The 21,900-nt window shown below is 40.8% G+C and overlaps 1 protein-coding gene across 2 annotated transcripts in view; it reads left to right on the top strand.

The window, feature by feature from the left end:
• Positions 1-11,651, top strand: part of erbb4b (erb-b2 receptor tyrosine kinase 4b) — a 285,517-nt gene extending 273,866 nt beyond the window's left edge. For both annotated transcript variants that reach the window (XM_084023790.1, XM_084023789.1), the window contains exons 26-28: positions 2,811-3,060; positions 4,891-5,019; positions 5,170-11,651. In XM_084023790.1, the coding sequence (XP_083879916.1) occupies positions 2,811-3,060; positions 4,891-5,019; positions 5,170-5,840 (1,050 nt within the window). In that variant the 3' untranslated portion in view covers positions 5,841-11,651. The remainder of the gene's footprint in view (positions 1-2,810; positions 3,061-4,890; positions 5,020-5,169) is intronic.
• Positions 11,652-21,900: the final 10,249 nt, after the last annotated feature.

Genomic DNA, 21,900 nt, shown 5'->3' with positions numbered 1-21,900 from the left:
TAAAATAATTCACTGAATTGAATGTGAATGAATGAAACATTAAAAGTAGTACTGCTTTTAGTACCTCTCGCTTTCAAACCTCTCTGTCAAGCTATTGCTTTTTATTGAATGTGTGCATTTACAGCCAAGGTGTCAATAATAAAATAAATAGCAAAAACACAAATTCAAACAGGTCACCACTTTGCACCTTGCGTTACTGCAGCAGATCTACTGTGAGACATTCAGTATTAGAGGATAAAACATAGTCCTGCTAAATGTTTCACCACAACAAAAACCATGATATTGTATGTGCCATAGCTTCTATTTTACTTTGGTGTTGCTAATGTGCATATGATCATTTTTTGCTCAGAAGTATGAAAACTAGAAGCCCTTGTGTTATTTTTTCTTGTAGAATAAATTAGAATTTAGATGCTCAGCTTTTCTTTTTAAATGTGCATTTCCTTACTGCCATTTCTTTTTGAGTGTAGCAGCAGGGTGAGTGACGTTTTCCATGATGGAAAAGGAGACAACAAAGAGTCATAACAGCCATTTAGATCACTTAGAAGGACTCTAGAGTGCGTTGGAATGAATTTGCTCACCATGTACTCTCCTGTTCAAGCATGAAAAGATTGATATCTTAAAATGGAACGCACACAGCTTTCTCAGTATCACTCTCATTGTCCTCTTTTTCTTTGGTCTTCCTCCATTGTGAAACTAATGGTAGTGGCCTTCTTCAAAATGAGGGTTTACAGCCAGATTCTCTTCTTCAACTGTTCAGCTGTTCAAATGTTCACCGTCTATTTTGGACTTAAAAATATCACAAAACCAGTCACACAGCCAGGCAGTTTTGTATTCCAATATCCCCCTGTGTTTCTGTCAGGATAAAAAAAAAAAAAAAAACGCTTGCCGAATACCAATGAGAGACATGACTCCTTTTCTAACTGACGTTTGGTGAATTTCAAGGGGTGGCAGATATTTTATTTGCAGAATATTTGCAAAATTATCCTCCACAATTTGGGGGGCTTTCTTATCGGGACTGATACTGAAGCTTGATTAATTTCATAAAGTAACATCCGTCCACATGAATCTTGTAGATGGTTGTAATCCACACACCCTGTGTGTGTGTGTGTGTGTGTGTGTGTGGAGTACAACATACACAGAGGGGGAGCAACATCATTCTCTGCTCAGCTCAAGTAGTTATTTGCTGTTGTAGTAATGCTCTGAATCCCATAGAACCTTCAATATGCTTCGTCATATCCAACAATTTGCAAGAATTTAGTTTAATAATGACCAAGACACTGTGCGTCGACATAAGCTCCTTGTCTTTTTTACAGGGAATCATTTGAATGGGTCACTTTACTTGCCTTACTTACTAAATATTAAGTGAGATGTTTTACTTTAAAACAGTTCACCCTGTTTCCACAATGGACGAGTTCAATCCATGATCTTTACGGCCAAGATTTTGAAGAAATAATGTGACGGTAGCCTTGATGCTTCATTACACATCATTAAAAAGAATTTGACTAACGTGTCCAGGTTAGCGGTGGCATTTCCTCTTAGAATACTGAGGCAAGAATAGAGGGAAGGTGTAATTGAAGACTGAGGAAAGGTTGGTTTATTAGAAGTAGTTACCGGGGATATAGACGGCTTTGTTTGACACCTCCAGGCTTAAAGCACAGACCACTGCATGAGGAAGAATCCAACAGTGACAGACAGACAATGAAAAAGTATGATGCAGTTACCCACATGTGTAACTGCATCAAATGAAATTTAAAAAAAGTCCCTTTAGAGTGATTGATAGTTTCTGGGCCTTTTTGCATTATCTTAACACAACAGCAAAGTACAACCAGAACCAAACGTTCCCTTAAAGCTGCTTTTTGCTGATTCTTGATCCTGATATCTTATTAAATTTGACAATTTATCTGCCAAAAACCAGTGACTGACCCATTTGAAATTTCTAATAAAAGCCTTTTTGGGTCTGACTCTTGGTACAAGCCTGAGGCACCACTTTCTTGTGGTTTTCTTGATGCCAAAAGTCATGAATAATTGGGGAACACGATAGTTCGATTTGAACCTGCACTTTATTCACAGACCAGAAATCCATGAACTATATCCCCCTTTTTAATTATTTCTTTTGCATGTTAAAGTAAAAATAAGTGCAAAACCGGATTTTCTATCGTATTAGTATCATCACAGAAGGCTCCAAGCAAGGAAAAGCCAGCAAGGGAATGTGAAACAGAAAACTTCTTGCTGGATTCCTGAGATAAAAGATAAATCAGAATAAATCACCCGCCAAGGTTCTAAAAAGCCCCTTTTAGTTATGAGTGTAGACACAAATGCAAACAGCAGGGTAGGGCTGATATGGCTACTTTAAGACTTTGCTGCATGGAGCCTTTTAATTAAAATCCTTTTAATTAAATTGTCCTTGGCAGTCATGCTGCCATATCGTTGTGTGGCACTCCTGTGTGCCTCCGCTGCCTGTCACATTTAAAAATTACAGATGAACAATGGTACAAAGAATTTTTGGACTTAATACATTTTATAATTCCCACTGTCTTTGTATTGTAGTTGCTAAATTGCTGTTGTCCTGTATTATATGTGTTTTATATGATGTGCTGCACTTCGATATTAAATCACGTGCTTTCAGAACCAATGTATAGACCAAAGACTGAAACAACTTCACTCAATAGAGCAGAAGAGAACTTTGTCATAACTCCCCACTAGTATTTGCCTCAGGGTTTGCTTTTGCTTGGTACATTCCGGTAATTAAGCCTGACATCCCCGCCCCTCTGCCCTGACTTAACCTTCCCCCCTCCTCTCCTTCTACCCAGAACCAGTATGGCTACCAGGACCCTAGTTTCAGCATGGAGGACATGGTGGCCAGCCTCCCCAGAGTGGTCTCCATTCCACCCGTGTCTGGAGGATGCCTCCCACCACAGGACCTGTCTTTGGGTGGGCCGATTGGCGGTGGATTTGGGCGTGGCAACCAGGATGACGCTCGCTGCAATGGAACCCTGAGGAAGCAGGCCTCCCCAAGGACAAATACCCTTGGACCTGGTTTAGCTCTCCCTGCAGGACAAGGTAAAGTAAAGGGTTGGCCCAACGTTGATGTCTCTCTCTCTCCCCTTCTCTCTCTCTTTCTTTCTCTCTCTCTGTGTGTGTTTCTGTGTGTGTGTGTGTGTGTGTTGTGTGTGTGTGTGTGTGTGTGTGTGTGTGTGTGTGTGTGTGTGTGTGTGTGTGTGTGTGTGTGTGTGTGTGTGTGTGTGTGTGTGTGTGTGTGTGTGTGTCACAAATCAAACCAGCAGGTGAGCAGAAGACAGTGTGAGACTGATGGATATTGCAAGAGTAACAAGATCTATAAAACCAACACATCAGTTCAATTAGCTGTTAAAATGTGTTTCACACAGTTAATGGACAGCTTAGAGTTTGAATGCATTGTGCATTATAGACACTTGACTACAGTTTGTATGGTGACATTTCTTCTGGCAGCCTCAATATGGAGGTGTTGTTATCAGCTGTGTTTACATCTGCACAATGTTGTGGAAACGCTAGGAGTTTAGCAATAGACTGATTAAGCCTTTGGGGGTATTTTTTTTTACATCTCTCAATTATATTCCTCTTTACAAAAGCAAAGTACTCACTTAATCAGTGTCATTATAATTCATCATTTCATTTGCATTTCCTGTGCAACTATCATTACATTTTAACCGAACGGATTTACTGAACGTATAACAGTGATACAGTGGTTTCAGCTTCAGGTAATGTGTGGTTCAGGAGAAAAACTTTGTTTCACAGCAACGCTGTTTTTTTTCAGATTTATTGCATTTAAATTGATTGAATATTCCATTTTTGTTTTTGTGTTTGCTTAAGATATATTATGGACCAAGTCGCACTGTTATTTTTAGTTATTTTTTTACTTGTGTATTTTTATTAATTAGCAAAACTCTTAGTCAATTATTTTGCATTGCCCAGCGATTTTAACACACATTCTGTGGTTTCTGTGGACAGACATTTAACCAAACATGATTATTAAGCCTCTACGTTTATTGATTTAGTTGTATCAGTTTTGGTTATCTCATAGTTTCAGTAAATTGTATTAGTCATTTAAAGGTTCTTTCATCGAAACACCAAAGCCGTTTTCCACACATCCAGTAATGAATTCAAATACAGAGTAAAAAAATAGGTCATTTGTGCAATAACTCCTCAATGAAAACCACCTTCACCACCCTCTCACCCTCCTTTGACGTAAACTATCGGCTGTTTCCTCATTGGTATTGTACTGGGATGATGGATCTTTCACCAGTAGAGGATTTGGAAGATGAGCACAAAAGGCTAAGCTCATGTCTAGCAGCTGTCTGACAACACTGAGCCACATATTACACCTCTCAGGCAACAGGACAGAAGCAGCAGCAGTGGCAGCTTCAAATCCTGGTGAACAACAAGGTTTTTAGAGCCCATGTATGCCTCCGTTACAGATTTGTTTGGGTGGGAAAATGAGAAATCAAGTCTTAAGTAAGCTTTATCAATAACAGTGGATGTACTTATGCATTAATTGGAAGATGGAAGGGTATGAGTGTGCCATGGCAATGGCTCTATTCAAGCACTGATAGTGATTTATTGTTAATGGACAAAAAATAAAGGTCAGGTCACTAAAACCTCTACGTCTCCATTAAATAAATACAGAACACGTTGTGCTTCACGTTAGCTACAGGACAAAATAGATAATGGTAAAAAAAGAATGAATTGCATTGAAAATGGGTGATAATTGTTCATTGGCGAAGAAAAACTTGCATTAAAAGGATGATGCAGATAGATACCACACGTCTATATCTTACTCGTGGATTAACTGTAAAATACCACATTTTGAATGTCTTTCTTCCGTGCGTCCTTCCTGTGTTTTTGCTTCCCAAGGTGGAGGGGAGGACAGTAGTGGACAGCGTTACAGTGCCGATCCCACTGGACTGTTAGCAGAACGAGCAGCAAAAGGAGACAAGGACCAGGATGTCTACATGACTGCCATGCGAGACAAGAACACCTCAGGTTACTTTGAGCATTTTGAGAACTATTGACTTTGTCCATAATATTAGCAGATAATAGCTGGAGGGTGAATGATCTGAAAGAAAAAGTGTTTGTCAATCGTAAATAGACTAAAATAAGCATGTCTATTTTTTGTCCCCTTTTTGTCCTCAGACTATCTCAACCCAGTAGAGGAAAACCCTTTCGTCACACGTCGTAGGAATGGCGACGCCCATGCAGTGGTGGATGGAGCGGGTTGCCACACCCTGCACATGGCAGGAGCTGCTGCGGCCGCCAAGAGGCAGTCGGCCCATGGAGACGACGAGTACATCAACGAGCCACTGTACCTGAATACCTACCTTAACCCGGGAGACAAGAACGGATTGGCTGGCGCCGTCTCCATCCCTGGCCCCGGGGCCTCCGCGGCCCAAACAGTATCGCAGACAGCCAACCCGTCGACATCAAGCCACACCGTCTCCTCCTCTGGATATGTGGCTCCCCCTGGCCACCTCCCTCACCCGTCGTATCCATCACACACCCTGCATCCGGGGCATTCAGGACACGCTTTGCACTCAGGCATCACCAGCAGCACCATCATGTTTGATAAAAAAGGCAAGAAGGCCACTTTTGACAATCCCGAATACTGGCAGCACAGTCTACCCCCAAAGTCCTCGCTGCACAACCCTGAGTACCTGCAGGACTGCAGCACACGCTTCTTCTACCGGCAGAATGGACGCATTCGCCCTGCTGTGGCCGAAAACCAGGAGTACTTGTCCGAGGCTGCTATGAAAGCTGGTAATGTGTTGCCACCCCCTCCATACAGACAGAGGAACACTGTGGTGTAGTGACCGACCTGTAGCACAATGGAGGGGAGAATAAAGGGAGAGGGGAGAGATAAATGGATGCTCAGCAGTCCTATTGTTTCCATGCAGTACTTCTCAACCAGGGTCCTCCTTGCACCCTCCCTGAACACGTCCCTCCGTCACGTCTGATTGCAAAGTCTTTTAGTCTCACTCTAAGGTTCTGCCTTTCTTGGCAGGTCTACAATAACAGTTACCGACAGTCTCACTTGACATTAAAACCATCTTTTTTTTTAGCTCCATCCTTGCCCGTCTCTTCGAGGTTGGTTCTGATCTGGAGCACACTGCCCTGCAATCTGAAGTATCAGAAAGGCACAAAAGCAACACAATAAATTAAATGACATGTTTAATCAGAAATAAATCAAAAATAGGAGATATAAACGCCCAAAGAGAGGATTATTGCCATAACATGTTTTTTTTAATAATTAAATAATAATTTGAGCTCACCATGTCCTTTTAGCACATTTTCCACGCAGACAGACGTACACTCTGCAGTATGCACGGATTGCTATTGCTCGTGTGCGATCTATCAAGCGACACATGGACACGGAGTTGTGTCGTGACTTACCAGCAAACCTGCAGTCATGCTGAAGAGCCCAGATGTGGCTTGCATGCCTGCCCACATGCTTCTTTGACTTTTACATGTTGCTCCACTAGTAATGGAATTCAACATTTATCACACGCTCACACAGTCCATATCATGTCTAAAACATGTTAACATGCCTGCAGCCTTGACACACAAAAAGCATCCATACATTCATCCCGAAGTCAATACACGCGGACTGACAGAGCGCTCCCTGCCACTCGATTGACCTTGTGCTGGGAGACTGTGTGTCGGGAAAGTAAATGTCACCGCAGTTTTGTGAAAAGCTGTGATATCACCCGGTACCTGGCGGAAAACATTCAGCAGATTATCGGCGTGGCTAGGGTGGGATTTAAAAGGTTGATCACTCAGAAGACGACCCCTTAACATCCCACATCCTCCTTGTCCCACTTTTATCTACAACAATCCGGTCCGAAGAGCCAGGAAATCATCCACTTTGATATTACCTTCATAAGACCATTGTAAGCAGCATCGTGACTGAGATAACCCTTGGTAACTGCAGTAAAAGGAATAATCTTTCAATGGACTTGGACATTTTAACAGGAAAAGCAGCGTGATGATGGCACATATAAAGGGGAAATTATACAATTTTAGAGCATATTTTGTTTAGGCATCAGGGAACTGTTTACTTTGTCACTTTGTCTTACTCTCACTCACTCAAAGGCAAACAGCACAGACGCCCAGCCACGAAAGAGCACTGTGGTTGTGGCACAAAGGCTGACCCTGCCGATCTGTAAATAAGCCAATTACATGTCAATCTCCAGACCGATACAATGCTGGAAAAAGGCTCCGTGGACTGAGCTGTCACTGGAAGTACATCAGAAGACGAGGATAAAAGGTTGTGTTTTTTTTTTGCACCTCTCTACGTTCACAGTATTGTATGTCATAAAACAGAAAATGAACTTCGACCATGTAGTCACGACGACAGGGCCCTGCTCTGTCTCGTGGTGTTGAGGTGGAAGAGACTGTGAAAACTGTCTAAGGAGGCCCTCTCCACATTTTTGCCATGGAACGCCATGAAATAATGGGACATTTCCTTTTCTATTGGTATTTGACATTAATGGCGAGACATTATAAGTTATCGCTGAATCCACTGATGGCTAGCTTTCTGTACTCATACAATACTGCCAGATGCCACAGTAAACTCTGATGGAGACCACGAGCATCTGTCGTCAAATGACTTTGAATCCTAATTTAGGCTGGGGGTTGATAATTTAATAACACTCAATGCTCTGACACAGCCAAATGACTTTGCTGTTATTCTCACTCCAAGCGGCAATTCATTCTTTTCTCTTTTTTTTCCTCCATCATGTTGCAGCTATAATATACAGTGAGACGCCCAGGCCTCATGCTATGTGTTTCATCAGGCATTTTTACTAACAAATGAGTAATCCCCACTCTTAAGAATATCAAGGTAGTAATAGGTCAGTTGCGGTTTTATACAATTATGTTCAACGTAAGGGGATAGAAATGTGTCAATTTTTCAGTACAGTTTATACACAGGTAGCTATCTCTTTGATATCTCTTATTTCACTCAACTATTGCAGGCACTGCTGGCAATATTTGATTTGCAGGATTTTTGCATTAAATGTGATGATGTATCTGGGTTGTTTAGGTATTTCATTCGCTGGATCAAAGGGGTACTCCAACGATTTAACGTTGTACTTTCAGAAAGCTTAGGGAACGTTGGGAGACAAATTAAAAAAAAAAGAATGGTTAAAATTGAAGGAGCAAGTCCAAGAGTTAAGCTCCAAAAACATTAAGTCTGACATTTCCCTTAAGCATGAGTCATTCATTTGAATATTTTCTCTCTCCTAAAACCCACACGTCCAGTTTGTAATGCAGAATCAAACAAATTCAAACCTGCTGATGTCATCATAACCCTGATGACATCAGCGGTGACATCCCCCGGGTTAAAGTATGGCTCATTTACTACATTACATTTACATTTACATTTACATGTAGGTAATTTAGCAGACGCTTTTGTCCTACATAACGTCATGTGGTAAATTGGTGGAGTGCCCCTTTATCCGAAAACAGACATTTCAATGTATAAACTGTTTCTCAATGAAATTTACAGAAAATGTACTATATCATATTATATAGTCATATTATACATAGTAATGTTAATCCACGCATAACCTGAGATTTTGTCTTTATCGCCCCTCCTGAGTGAAGGTGATGACATCATGAATTAGGAGACCATAATGCCTCTGCATGTGTCACTGCTGACCCACCAGCACGCAACCACTGTTACACAACCTTGTGCCTCTACATCGAAAAAAGATCGCAGGCAGAGGGAAGGTTCAGACACGCAGTGTTGATGATTTATTGTCCAAAACACAGATGTCTACCTGGCACAGTGTTTTCTCCCCCTCTCAGGTTTTATGGGGAACAATAATCATCCTGTTGAGCTCCAGCTGAGGCACAATTTGCCACATCATAAAGGGACATCAAACTTATTGAAATAAAAGTGTGACAAAAGATTTACTAGTGTCATCACAGTAAACACACCGCTGAAATGTGCAACTCAACAGAAATGTGAATTTTATGGGGGGGGGGGTTATGTGGTCAATCTCAAAATCAGCATTGTGTTAAGTATCATTGACATCTCTCTGTTGCTAACTTGATTTAGTTTTATTCCATTATGCTCCACTTTGTGAGATCTTCATTGTTCTGCTGATTTGAGCCCACAACGCCAGGTGTTTATTGGCTTCGTGTAAATGTGTGCAAACATCCATTCTGTTTTTAGAGTTAAAAGTCAGTGATGTAAGTCTATTTTCCCCCATCGCTCCATGAGGTATTAGTTGTAGTGCTCGTAGACTACTGTATGGCCGTGTGTTCGAGTGCAATGACAGCAGTGGAGAGTCACCCAAAAGGCTTCGTAATGGATCTCTATGGAAAAATAAAGCCAATCTTCTGGAGGAGAAAACCTGCTGGTGCTCTCAGCCAGCGAGCATCACAAGGGGCTTTTAGCTTTTTGAATGCTAATTCATCCACTTTCCCTTGTTGTTCTGTGGGGAAATCACGTTACCCAACATCTCACCCAGTGCACCGGCTGAGAAACCGTGAACGACAGGCAATAGGTTGTAATCCTGCATCGGGGTTCAAACTGAGGTATTAGCATTCCAGAAATGTTACCCAACCAATGCATCAATGTTACAAAAGCTAGCGGGGGAGAAGGTGCGAGTGCACTGTAACTGGCAGAGGAGAGCAGAGTAGATTGCCATTCTTTCTCTCCTCAGAGGTGACTAGAGAATTGTATGTAACAAACACTGTTCTGCAGCCGAAGCAGAGAGAACTGAAAAGCAGCTCTGTGGAGTGAATATGAACAAAACTAATATCTGGAAAGGAAACGGGATTGTGGTCAACATGAGTCATAGTTTATGTGAAAATATATTGTGTTCTGTGTCAGGGTAAGCATCATAGGTACAGTAGTTATTTAAAGGAGCACAATAGGCCCCCTTTTCACCGCAGCCATTTTGACATGTCATAGCAGGGTAACCAGGGGTAACTGTTAAAATGAACTATTGTCCCATTCACCAGGACCCTGGCTCCCCCTTAAAGGAACTGAGTGACAATTAATGTTAATGATTTCACCTGCGTTTACCCTGTAATGTCAAAGTGGTTGCTGTGAAAAGGACCTGTAACTCACTCTTAGCACTTACTCAAACAGTACAGGCCTTAAAGAAAGAGTTATATTTATTTTGTGCCTCAACGTTTGTTTTGGGGGGTTTAATGTATTTTAAAACAAATGCTATCACGAGTATTGTAAATGGTGTTGTTTTTCCTGTCATTATGGCACTCAACTTTGAAGCAATTTCTAGCTATGTCCCAACTCAGGGGCTGTATGTTTGCCCTTCAGAGGAACTGGATCCAGGCTGAACATGCATATAATTGCCAAATGAGACGATAAAAGGCCAAAACTAATCTTTTTACAAGATCCTCACCAAGCATTTCTTTCAGATGGCCTATGACATGTAATGGTTAGACGTTTCATACAGTGAGATTTGCAAGTTCTTCTCAGCCTTGTGATTAATATGTCCCAGCTGCAAACAAGACAAAACAGTAAAGTTCATAGATTCCACTATTTACAAATTGCAGTGTCATGTGATGTGATTAATATCTTATATTTATACAAGTTTTACAGGTTGGTGTAGGTTTTTCTTGACCACTTGGGTTAAAAACTGACTGGTTCACAATTCATTGTGGGATATTTAGGACTGTCGTGTCCTCCTAAGCAAAGGCAAGCTTGATTTTTTTTGGTCACATATTTGCAGGACCTTTGAAATAGGCCAGTCCCAACCTTTAAGACGCATCAGCCCAGAAATGAGGACTGAGAAGGGTCCAGCCCCTGATCTGGGACACAGCGCCTGTATTTATAGACTGTGCTCTATTTCACGAATATATGCTTTGATTATTCATATCATGGAAACAATTTTAACAGCATTGGTAATATTAATCCACCTGTGGTTTAAATGGTCTTACCGTATTGGATAAAAACCCATTTCGGAGAGCATCGATAATAATGACTCTTGTAGAGATAGTTTTGGTCAATGCATCATCAAACAAATCACATTTTTAAAGGGAAACCATATCACAGCTGACAAACACACATTCTACTGTTGTAATAGAATCAAATTGTGTATGGCTGTCATACTCGACTTTACTATTTTACACAGATTCATATGGGTATATTCTGCCATGCCATGTTGAAACTGGCATCGATGACGGCGGTTGAGTAAGCACAGTTTCTTGAATTGATGGTAAAACTGTAAAATGGAATTCATAATTGTCTTTTAACCAAATAACTAAAAGACATTCAGATATTGGGTCACTCGACAGTTTTACCATTGTTAGAAACATTTTAAATAAATAAAAAGTGGATAGTATTTTTATAGGTTGGTAAAAGGCCAGGTGCATCTGTAAATAGGACAATGATGCTTCATTTTCCAGCTGAAGATATATATTTTTTGTTTGTTTGTTTATATTTCTCCTTGCATCATTGCATTCTTAGTGGTCTCCAGCACCGTTTTCTTTGGGGGATATATTTGTATGTGTTTATATATATATATATGATTTGATCAGGGTCTCTTGTCTCCCTGCCCCATCATTCCTCCTGTGATTGTGTAATCGTCTTTTCAGCACAACTTGGTGGATTTCTCAGTGTTTTGATCTCTGCTCTTTCACTTAATAAGAGTGATTTTTTTTTTTTGGGGGGGGGGGGGGGGGGGGGGGTAATTCGTCCCCCCTACCCTCCATGCTTCTCTCAGTATTATCCACCTCTTGAGATTTTTTTTTTAAGATTTTGTACTCAAATGCTGTTGCAATACTAATGGATATTCAGTATGTCATCCCCTTTGCTCTCAACCTTTCTTAACCAATGTTATTAATCCACCAGTGTCACTTTACACCCTGTGTTTTAAGGACCTATACTATATGTCCTTGAGGCGTTTGAATAGTTTCCATTTGCAGTGAGCTCTGGCATTGTTTACTTTGAGATGATATTCAGCTCTCCATCCATTTGGGGCCATACTGATTGAATGATGTAATGATATTATGTTTCAGCCCCCAGAGTGATTTAATGGTGATTGAGAGACAGAGTGGAAGACAGTTTGCATGGGCTGGATTGATCATTTAAATTACTGCTTTGCTTGTACAGAGGTTAATACATTTTTTTTTTGTTTCATCAGGACTATTTTAAGTCCTGTCCATTCTTTCACCGTTTAACTGGAATCATTCAATCAGTCATTCAATCTATCCACTTCACAGGATCTTTACAGGACATTTTGGGAGTTTTGGCTCATCTGGCACCTTATTTAATATATGATGTGAGAGCTGGCACCAAAATCATCATGTTGAACTCTTACTCACTTATCTTTGTGGCCAGTGACCAAGCAGTGCATTGCAATACTGGGGTCATGTTATGTAATCTGAGGCTGTATGTATTGTTAAGTTTACAATCTAACGCTATCAAGGAGAACAGAATTGTAGGAAAATTGTATGGATGCACAATTTGAACATTTGAATACTGTCAGTCTGTTAGTCTGATAATGCTGCTGATTTTACTGGAGACAGATACTATAATTTGGTTTTCAAAGGGAAGGATTTTAACCAGCATCAGCTTTTGATGACTTCAATTTTGTCATAATTTTTGTATATTGCTTATCACCTACAGAACAATATAGGCCTGCTATACACTTATCATTGGAAATTGAATGGGCATTTGCACAGATGATTTTGGCGCCACAACTGTAATTTACAATATCTCACATTTATACATTTTAAGTGGCTTTTGGCAAGCTTCTCAAAAGTCCATGCATTTGTCTAAAAGTACATTATCCTTTGGAAGAAAGAATATTCTATTGTTAAAAAAAGGATCATAAAGAATCATTGATTTGTATCGACTCATCGGAATGATTGAGAACTAAGTTTTATAGACCATTGTCACATATGACCAGATACAAAAGATTCTCTTCACTGGTTAATTGACACATTTCCCAAGCTAGAACATTTAAATATGTATCCCCTCTGTTTTGTTACATGAATCTGTCAAAACTATATTTTTAATTCAATATGAATAAAGATCAGTCAATATTTAAAAGTTGGATTGTGCTCATTTTCTAGTGCTGTTTTATTATGAGGTGGTAAAACCGCATTGGGGCTTTGGAATTAAAACCTCCAGTACATTTGGACTGGATCCCAAATTGGTGTATACACTTGGGGCATACCTTTATTGGACCACAATGAAAATGCAATGGATCTGCATTCCACAAGGGATCCTATTGTCGGCAATGAAGGTAAGTGGACTGCATTCACACAGAGCTTTTCTAGTCTTAATAACCACTGAAAGCACTTTACAACACAAGCCAGTATTAAACATTCACACATGGGAGCAATAAAAGTTGACACAAAGGGACATTCGGGGTTCAATATCTTGCACAAGGACATGTGGACTGCAGGGGCTGGGGATCGAACTAGCAAACTTCTGATTATGTGGGGGACCACTATACCTTAATCTCTGTCACTCTAACTATAAAACAATATGACCCATCAAAGTGCTCACTCAAATTGTTGTTAGTTTGTTGGGAATGGCGGAAGTGAGAAATCCAGAGTGCCTATGAATCATGCATGTTTTTGGAAGTGCGGTTGGCTTCTGTGTGGCCATCTGTCTTTATTCGGCTCTCTGTGGAATCCAGTGCTACTTCCAATTCAGCCCTCATAGTTCTGAGGGCCCTTTACACCTTCTTACTTCAAATGTCAGCCCATCCTTGAGTAGTTCAGCCAGACACACATGAGCTCTGTGTAGCCTGTAGTCACAGCGTGACATCTTCTTTCTGCCCGGACATGGCAGCGTCGCTGACATCTCTCACCCTTCAGCAGATTAAGACTTTAGGTTAGAAAGAGCGAAGAGTCTGACGGTACAGCAGCTCCACTCTTGTCACCGCAATCTATGTTCTTTGCCAATTCTTTCACATCAAAAGATACTTACAAAGGCAAAGTTGTAGACTTGCAGGGAAATCACACGGGAGCGCCAATAATAAAGTGTCATTACTCCTGACACTTGCCAGTGCGTGATAGATGCGCCTCTTTTGCCGCTGATGACATTTTATGGCATTATCATAGGAAATCCAATAACAAGATCGGCATCTTGGAGCCTTTGCCCCATGCAAAGTCAAATGACTTGCCTTAAGATGGTAATAGAGTGTGATCGAGACAATCTGTCACCGCTGCCACTCTTGCTCCCGTGCGCCAACCCTCCTTGACAAAGTGTATAGATTTCTTTACCTGATATGAGTAATGATCGGCACAGTTGAATGTAGATGAGCTTTAATATCTTTAGGTGAATCGATCGACTGGCGCTTCTCTGCAAATAAAAGTGAAGACTGTATTTGACAGTGCATCAGTATTTACCGCGACACCTCGACAGCACAGCGCGTCTGTCTGCATGTCTCCACGTACAGGTGTTTTAATATGTGCTGAGACAAACACTCCCGAAGACAGGGATTTAAGAAGTGGCTGTGATCCAGGACTGTAGTTTTGCTTGCCCCAGCAATAACTCATTTTTTTCCCCCACAGAATGCCATTCGGTGTCATTTAACACTCCTCTCTCCTGCTGCAGCCTTTGCCGTCTAATCCCAGGTTAGTGAACCGATTGTCACAGAAACTAAGCTGTACAACCTTCAGAGCAGACGAGACACGCCGCGGATGTTTTTTTCAGAGCAGATGGTTACAATTTTCAGACAATCACGTCCTATCACCTGACACACTGTAATGCTATGATTTCAAATGACAGAAGGCTGTAACACCAAAGCTCCGAGTGTTGTTTTGTGTTGCTCGCACTGTTTCGGCCTCGCTATCTCTTTTTCTCAGAGAGCCAGTGGTGAAGGCGGCTGCCTCTAAATCCCAGCATGTTGGCAGCCTCTGATTGAATGGACTGTACAAAGCCCATTAAGCAGTGTTGCGATCCCCCTGAGAGCTTTCATTATGGAACAGCATATTGGATTCTCTTCACAGGCTGTCTGCCTCTGGAGGCTACTATCTCCTCAGGAATGCACACACACACACACACACACACACACACACATACACACACACACACACACACTCACAAAGCATCATACTAGACAACATGTAGTCAACCCAGACAATAAATCCTACCCTATTCTCAGTGAATCTGCTTTCATACAGTGAACACGCAATAAATGCACCCTGATGCTGTTACTGCCATTATTTGCACGGCCTCTGCATGGATCAGTGAAGAAGCATGGATGCAGGTGCTCAGTTATTTGCATACTGACACACACTTGTAGATTTAACGATTCCACAGTATTAAGAGCACTATACGTGATTTACATTTACATTTAGGGCATTTAACAGACACTTGTCCAAAGCGACTTACAATAAGTACATTTGTCAAAAGAAAGAAACCACAACATATCATTGCCGATAAAGTAAGGGCTAAACAATAGAAACAAGTGTTAGATCCTCATCTGAGTAAAGTAGCTGTTCAGCAAACATACCTTAAGAAAAACAGTGTTATGATCAAAGTGCTATAGCCCTACTAAAAAAAACAGCTTAGACCAGCTTAGGCTGGTTGATGGTTTTAGCTGGTTTTAGCTGGTTTAACAAGCTGGTTGATGGTTTAAGCTGGTCTTAGCTGGTGGGTTTCAATGGTTTTAGCTGGAAAAACTGTCTGGTTGATGGTTTTAGCTGGTCTTAGTGGTTTTAGCTGGTTGATGGTTTTAGATGGTCTTAGCTGGTAGAATAGGGTGGTGGATGGTTTAAGCTGGTTCAATAGGCTGGTTGGTGGTTTTGGCTGGTTTTAGCTGGTTTTAGCTGGTTTAACAAGCTGGTTGATGGTTTAAGCTGGTCTTAGCTGGTGGGTTTCAATGGTTTTAGCTGGAAAAACTGTCTGGTTGATGGTTTTAGCTGGTCTTAGTGGTTTTAGCTGGTTGATGGTTTTAGATGGTCTTAGCTGGTAGAATAGGGTGGTGGATGGTTTAAGCTGGTTCAATAGGCTGGTTGGTGGTTTTGGCTGGTCTTAGTGGTTTTAGCTGGTTAATGGTTTTAGATGGTCTTAGCTGGTTGATGGTGTACAATCTGGTTGAATAGGCTGGTTGATGGTTTTAGATGGTTTTCAATGTACACTTATGAGCAGGAAATAAATGATGTGTGCATGGTTGTGGGTGGGGGGTGAGAGTCAGTTAGTGTGTTGTGTTTAAATTGAAACGTGCAATGTGACATATTGGTGTAGCAAGTGGTCAGATCGGGCATGGTGAAATTATTTTAGCACTATAGGATACGGAGAGATAAGTTTTGTTTTTACCGAAAGTAAACCTCTCGTCCAGCAACTGGGCCTCGCGCTGTATTCCTCTTAAGCCCAAGTTATGCTTCCGCGTTGACACAACGCAAGGGGGCCTGACGTGCACCTCCCAAAAATCTTAGACGCTTGTCGAGGCGACGCAACACCAACGCAGCGGCATTGGCTGTGATTGGTCCGCTTACTACATCCGCTGGAGACCGCTTTTCCGGTTTCCACTCATAAACACCGCCATTTAAACTTTTAATACTTTAATTGTTTGCACCTTGTGGCTTTTGCACAAAGAAATAAAACACTGAAAAATTGTAGATGGTTAAAGCCGGAAGGTAAACAAACCTGCCAGCAGCGCCCTCTACCGGTGTGGCATTGAATTGCATTTCGACACGTAAACCCAACGCAGAAACATCACGGTCTCCAAGCAACTGCGTGGCCATTGCGTGGCCATTGCATGATCACTACGCGGAAGCATAACCACGGCTTTAGGGTGATGGCAGTACATCCTTATTGTTGGTTTATTTTATATGGGCCAAATTGTCATCTTATGGGTGTTTGTTGATCGGGTGATTCGGCTAAGCTAGCCATCCTTAGGACCTTAGCAAAGCGTTGTCACATGTTGTGATGACATTGGCATGTTAAACTGGCAAATTTGCGACTTTTTTTCTCAGAATATTGCCCGCCTCTCTCGGCTCGTTTTTTTTTTCTAATACGCCGTCAACTGTCGTAGTGTAGAGACTATGGGCCAGGAAGAGAAAAACAAGCTATTGTTAAGTGCTCTTTTCCTTGATTTGGTTTATGCTGTAAGTAAAAAAAAAAAAGAAATGCACCAACATAAGAAGTTGAGTCCCAGATTCTCTCATAATTGTCATTTTAACATTCACAAATATTTCAATGATGATTTGAATCCCAGAAATGAGTGACAGTAAAAAAATTACTACTTGCGTAAATTCGTAGAGGAAAAAACATTACTCACTCTGTAATATGTGGATGCGTTCATCGCGCTACTTTTATTAATTTATCATCCGTTAAGAAGCAGCTGGTCCCGGGTCTGCCATTCTGTTATCCTGCTGCAGTCACGCCTCCACACGACCCCCGTTCAAAGAAGCATGGCTGAAGCGACAGCAGGAATATTAACGTTCACCTTAAGACTTTCACTTCACAGAACCAGCTGATCTTTACAGACGAACCAACAGAGCGTGATCGCTGGTCTGAAGTCAGTAGGCCTACACACACCAGAGAACCGGGCCGATGCTGCAGCTGACAGATAGCAGTGAGTCTGTTGTATTAATAAGTTTGGTAACATATGCACACAGTAGGCTATCATACTTCAAAAAAACTCTGTTCAAAACCAATCCTGCTTTTATCTGCTAATTGGCCCGGAAGAGTCATCTGATATGAGATGCTTTCAGAAAGATAAGAGACTAATTTGGTCCCTTTGTGTATCTTCATGTGATCTGAGTCTGGGACTTAGGACTTCTATGATCAAGGTTTCAGGACTCTGTAACATGTTCAGGGGGGTTGGAGTTGGTTTGATGACTACTTCTACTTGAATAAAGCTGTGGGTACTCATATATTGTACTGTTCTTAAATAGTAGGTTTTGAGTTGCCATATCAGGGTCACCTACTTCTTCCCCCTTGAAATCAGAGGGAAAGTACACAGCCGGTGTTGTACAATCAAAAGCAAGACACGGAATGCTTAGTTTCATAACATAAATCAAACTACCCCCAAATCCATCGAAGTTTAATGATTTATCGGGCACATTAGAATTTAATCAGTGGTTCTGAAAGATTTGCAGTAAGCTACTTAATTTTGGTTACATTCAAATGTTGTCACGTCGAGCTTGCGAGATCTAAAACTGTCCAGCATTTCACTAAGTAGTGTTTGACAACACACACACATTAAGATTAATAAGGCAATCTCGTCGGTCATTTGCATACTGCTTGTGATACGCTCATCTGATTACTGTTGAATATGAGCTGCTTAGCATTTAGTGTTTATCACTCACTTTGTTAGGCAAGGCGATGTTCACGTAGAGGGGCTCCTTTTGGAACTTAATTGCCGTTTTAAATGAGAAAGTTGTCGTTACAATTCATTTCTATTTCCCTTCGCCTCCAATAATGACAGATACATTGTGATGGCTGAATATATGTTATGGGGGGGGGAGTTCCTGAGTATAGAAGGCGAGTCCAGCATACAGTTGTTCCGTATCTGGAGAAGGTTGGCCGTATTTTGATGGTAACAGTTGCTAATTTAGTTGTGTGTAAGAGCATCCTCTTGTTCACGTTAAAGATTAATCAAGGACATGAGACAGGCAGGCAAACTAGCATTTCCTTGTGTCTGCAAAGTTAATGGCAATGAAGTAAGCTTTTAAAATGACTTCAACACATAGAATATACTATTAACATGTGAGAGAAGTGATGAATGAGACTAATTGTGGGCAACGCTGCATTTTAATTAAGCAGTCTTAAGCGAACTGGCGTCATTGTTAAAGTCAACTCTCGATTGCAATTATGCTGCTCTATTCATGTACAACATAATGGCTTGATGACACTTCTTTGTTGGCTGGCAGTAGAGGCATAATTGTGTCCTTTCATAACATAAAAATGGCACATCTCAATTTTTACTTTTATGTAACACTCATTCTGCAGTAGGTCAAAGGTTACATCCTTATTACTCTATCCTGCAAGTGAAATGCTATTGAACTTACACCGTACGTTGCCTGTGATGTGTTTTAAAGAGACTGACCTGCCTAAGAATGTTGATAATGAGGCAGTACTGAAGAATACACCTCGTTGTTTCGAGATCCCTCAGGAGAATAAAGATAATTTCTGAAAAAATAAGTACATTTCTGCTGGTTTACTTGGACATTTTTGTATTATTTTTTTCACAATTGTGTTGTAGATATTATCTGATGTGTTTGCCTTTCTTCTGTGTAATTCCTTTTCTTAAATTAAACTTGGTCCCCAGTTCCACTGAGCCTTAGTTACCTCCAGGGGTTGGTTTGAGAAAGAACACCCAAAGTTCTCTAGTTCCACAATATCTTTAGTAAAACTAATTTACTACGATTTCTGGGCAAATCAATGCTATTCAAACTACAGAGACAGATGCTATACAACCCAAGTATACCATAGCTTTCATGAGTTTTTGATGTACAAATGTACTGAAGAAATATGTTTTTAAATTGCATACACAGAGAATATGGATAGGCCTCACTATTTGGATTTGTTCATTTTTCATGAAACTAAGAAAGAAAATAATGTCCCACCAATGTTATGATCCTCAGTCGAGGGTTTAATGTAAATGTAATATTAATCATGTCATGCTCACATAAAAGTAAGGTTTTAACTCGCCATCCATACCCTGCACACCACATTACCCAGGTCATGAAGGAGCACAAGGACATGTAGGTGTATCATGCCCGGAGGGGCATTGGGTTCAACACAAATGACACACACACACACACACACACACACACACACACACACACACACACACACACACACACACAACCTCAAAATGTATTTTTCAACTTGCTTCACCACATCTTTACATTCACATAATACAAGGACAAGAAAAACAAGCAGAGGCTGCCTGATAAGAATTCACAAGTCCCAATCAAAGTGAGGCTGATTACAGCCCTTTCTGTATCCACCATGTGCTAGTGTGTTTATTGGAAACGTAATCCCTCATTTTAAATGACAATATGACAATCAGTACATGGCCACTGGCAAAAAAAAAAGCTAGAAGCCCCCACAATGAGTCTACCGTAATTGTGTTTGTTTTGAATGGGAGCACACAGTTATAGAGTGGAGCTTGAAAGTGGACAGTCTGCACTGATTGGTCATATTGACTTTCTACGTGTTTCATCACCATGTCAAAAGAAGAGCTGATGATTGCGCCCGCATATTTCCCTTACAAACAACTGTGTTCTTTTTTGCTGGAGGAAGAAAGACATTGTCTTGATATCATGCAAAGGGTGTCATTTGTTGCCATCCTCCTCCGTGATGCAATTTTTTTTTTGTCGGTACAAAAAGATGATTGTGTTTTCCTTCTTAGTTCACAAATCCAAGCAGCTGCTGAAATTAGGCAGATGGCGGCGACCCCTCCTGACCTCATCTCAGCAGCATGTTTTAGACCAGGAGCGTTTAAAAAGCTTTGAGATCTTGTTTGAAAGTGATCTGAAAGGTGAGATGTACTATAGCAAGTAGAATGTAGTCAAGTCAAGTTTATTCGTATAGAAAGTGGAAACACAACTGGGTTTGACCAAAGTGCTGCACAAGTTAAGTGAACAGCAAATATAATCAACAAAACCAACAGTAGACTGAGATGAAAAATGCAAGGCAATATCATATTTGTGCCCAAATTTAGAACTGCAAACGATTAAAACATGAGACATATATATAAAAAAAATATTTTATGAAATACAAACGCATTTGAACTACTTGGAGCAACCAAAGGCCATTGGAAATCCATGTATCTTGAGGTTTGTTGTGAGGTATCTTGTCAACAACCCATTCTAGATAGGATTTAACTAGAACCAGATGCTTCGTGAAGTGAAGCTTTGAGGAATGTGGCGCCAGTAAAGCCACAATCTATCATAAATTAAATTCTGTCTCTCTTTGTGTTCATTAAGAAGCTAGCTATAGGAAGTGAGCCCATATAAGGTAGTAACCAGGGCTGTAGTGGAGGCTAAACGCTGTTTACGCTCCTCTGGATTTTTTGAAACAGCGTTTATGCACCTCCAAATAGCGTCAACGCACCTGTAAATTAGTTTATCCACGTTTATAACAAGTTCCTTTGTGTCCATAAAGGTTCTCAGTAATCCAGGTAATGGATTTGAAAGGTTTGGTTTTTGAAGACAGTTCACCTCTCAGCCAAGAGGCTCCTTCAGTGGAGTTTATAAGAAGCAATAGGTTGCTATTGAAGTTGACTATGATAAAGCTTTCAAACATAAGGTCTCTTGTCGCTTTTGATGAATGTACTACATTGTAGAAATTTACGTTATGAAAACTTTCGGGTATGCTTTCGGGCTATTTGTCCAAGACTATTCCGACCAGAAAACAATGCATTGATTGATTGTTAAGTTCAATTGCTTAGTATTTACTTTTTCATGACCGTCCTCTCTTAAAAGAACATTAGAAAGTAACTAATGGCCTTGAATATTTGACTTTTTGGTAATTTATTCGTTGAATACGTATTCAGTTTTCAATGGGTTAGGGTTACACAAAATACACACACACCAAATATTTAATTGCAAGGGTTGTACCGGGATTGCGCCCCAAATCTACGTTACATGGTTACCTAGAGTGTCATAGTTTGAAGCGAAGGGTCCCTAAACAAGCTGTGGTATTTAACGAGTCGGGAGGAACAGCTATTATTCTCCTTGTCTCTCTCCTTGCAGTATGTCAAGGGTTCTATTGGTAAGAATATATTATATGAAGCAATGACAAACATTTAGAAAACAAAACATGTTGCACTGTGTCCTTCACCTGGGTGATTCAGCCAACACCTCCCACGTCATTAGATCTGAGGAAAAGACGTGCAGAATCAAAAATGCTCACATTAAAGTCACATACAATGCAGAGCCCCATTGGCGCAAAGCAATTACTAAACCAGCACA

The sequence above is a fragment of the Eutrigla gurnardus genome (genome assembly GCF_963514095.1).
Source record: "Eutrigla gurnardus genome assembly, chromosome: 12".
Classification (NCBI taxonomy): Eukaryota; Metazoa; Chordata; class Actinopteri; order Perciformes; family Triglidae; genus Eutrigla; species Eutrigla gurnardus.
Note: the sequence above shows the minus strand (reverse complement) of the source record. Positions and strands in the feature narration are given on the sequence as shown.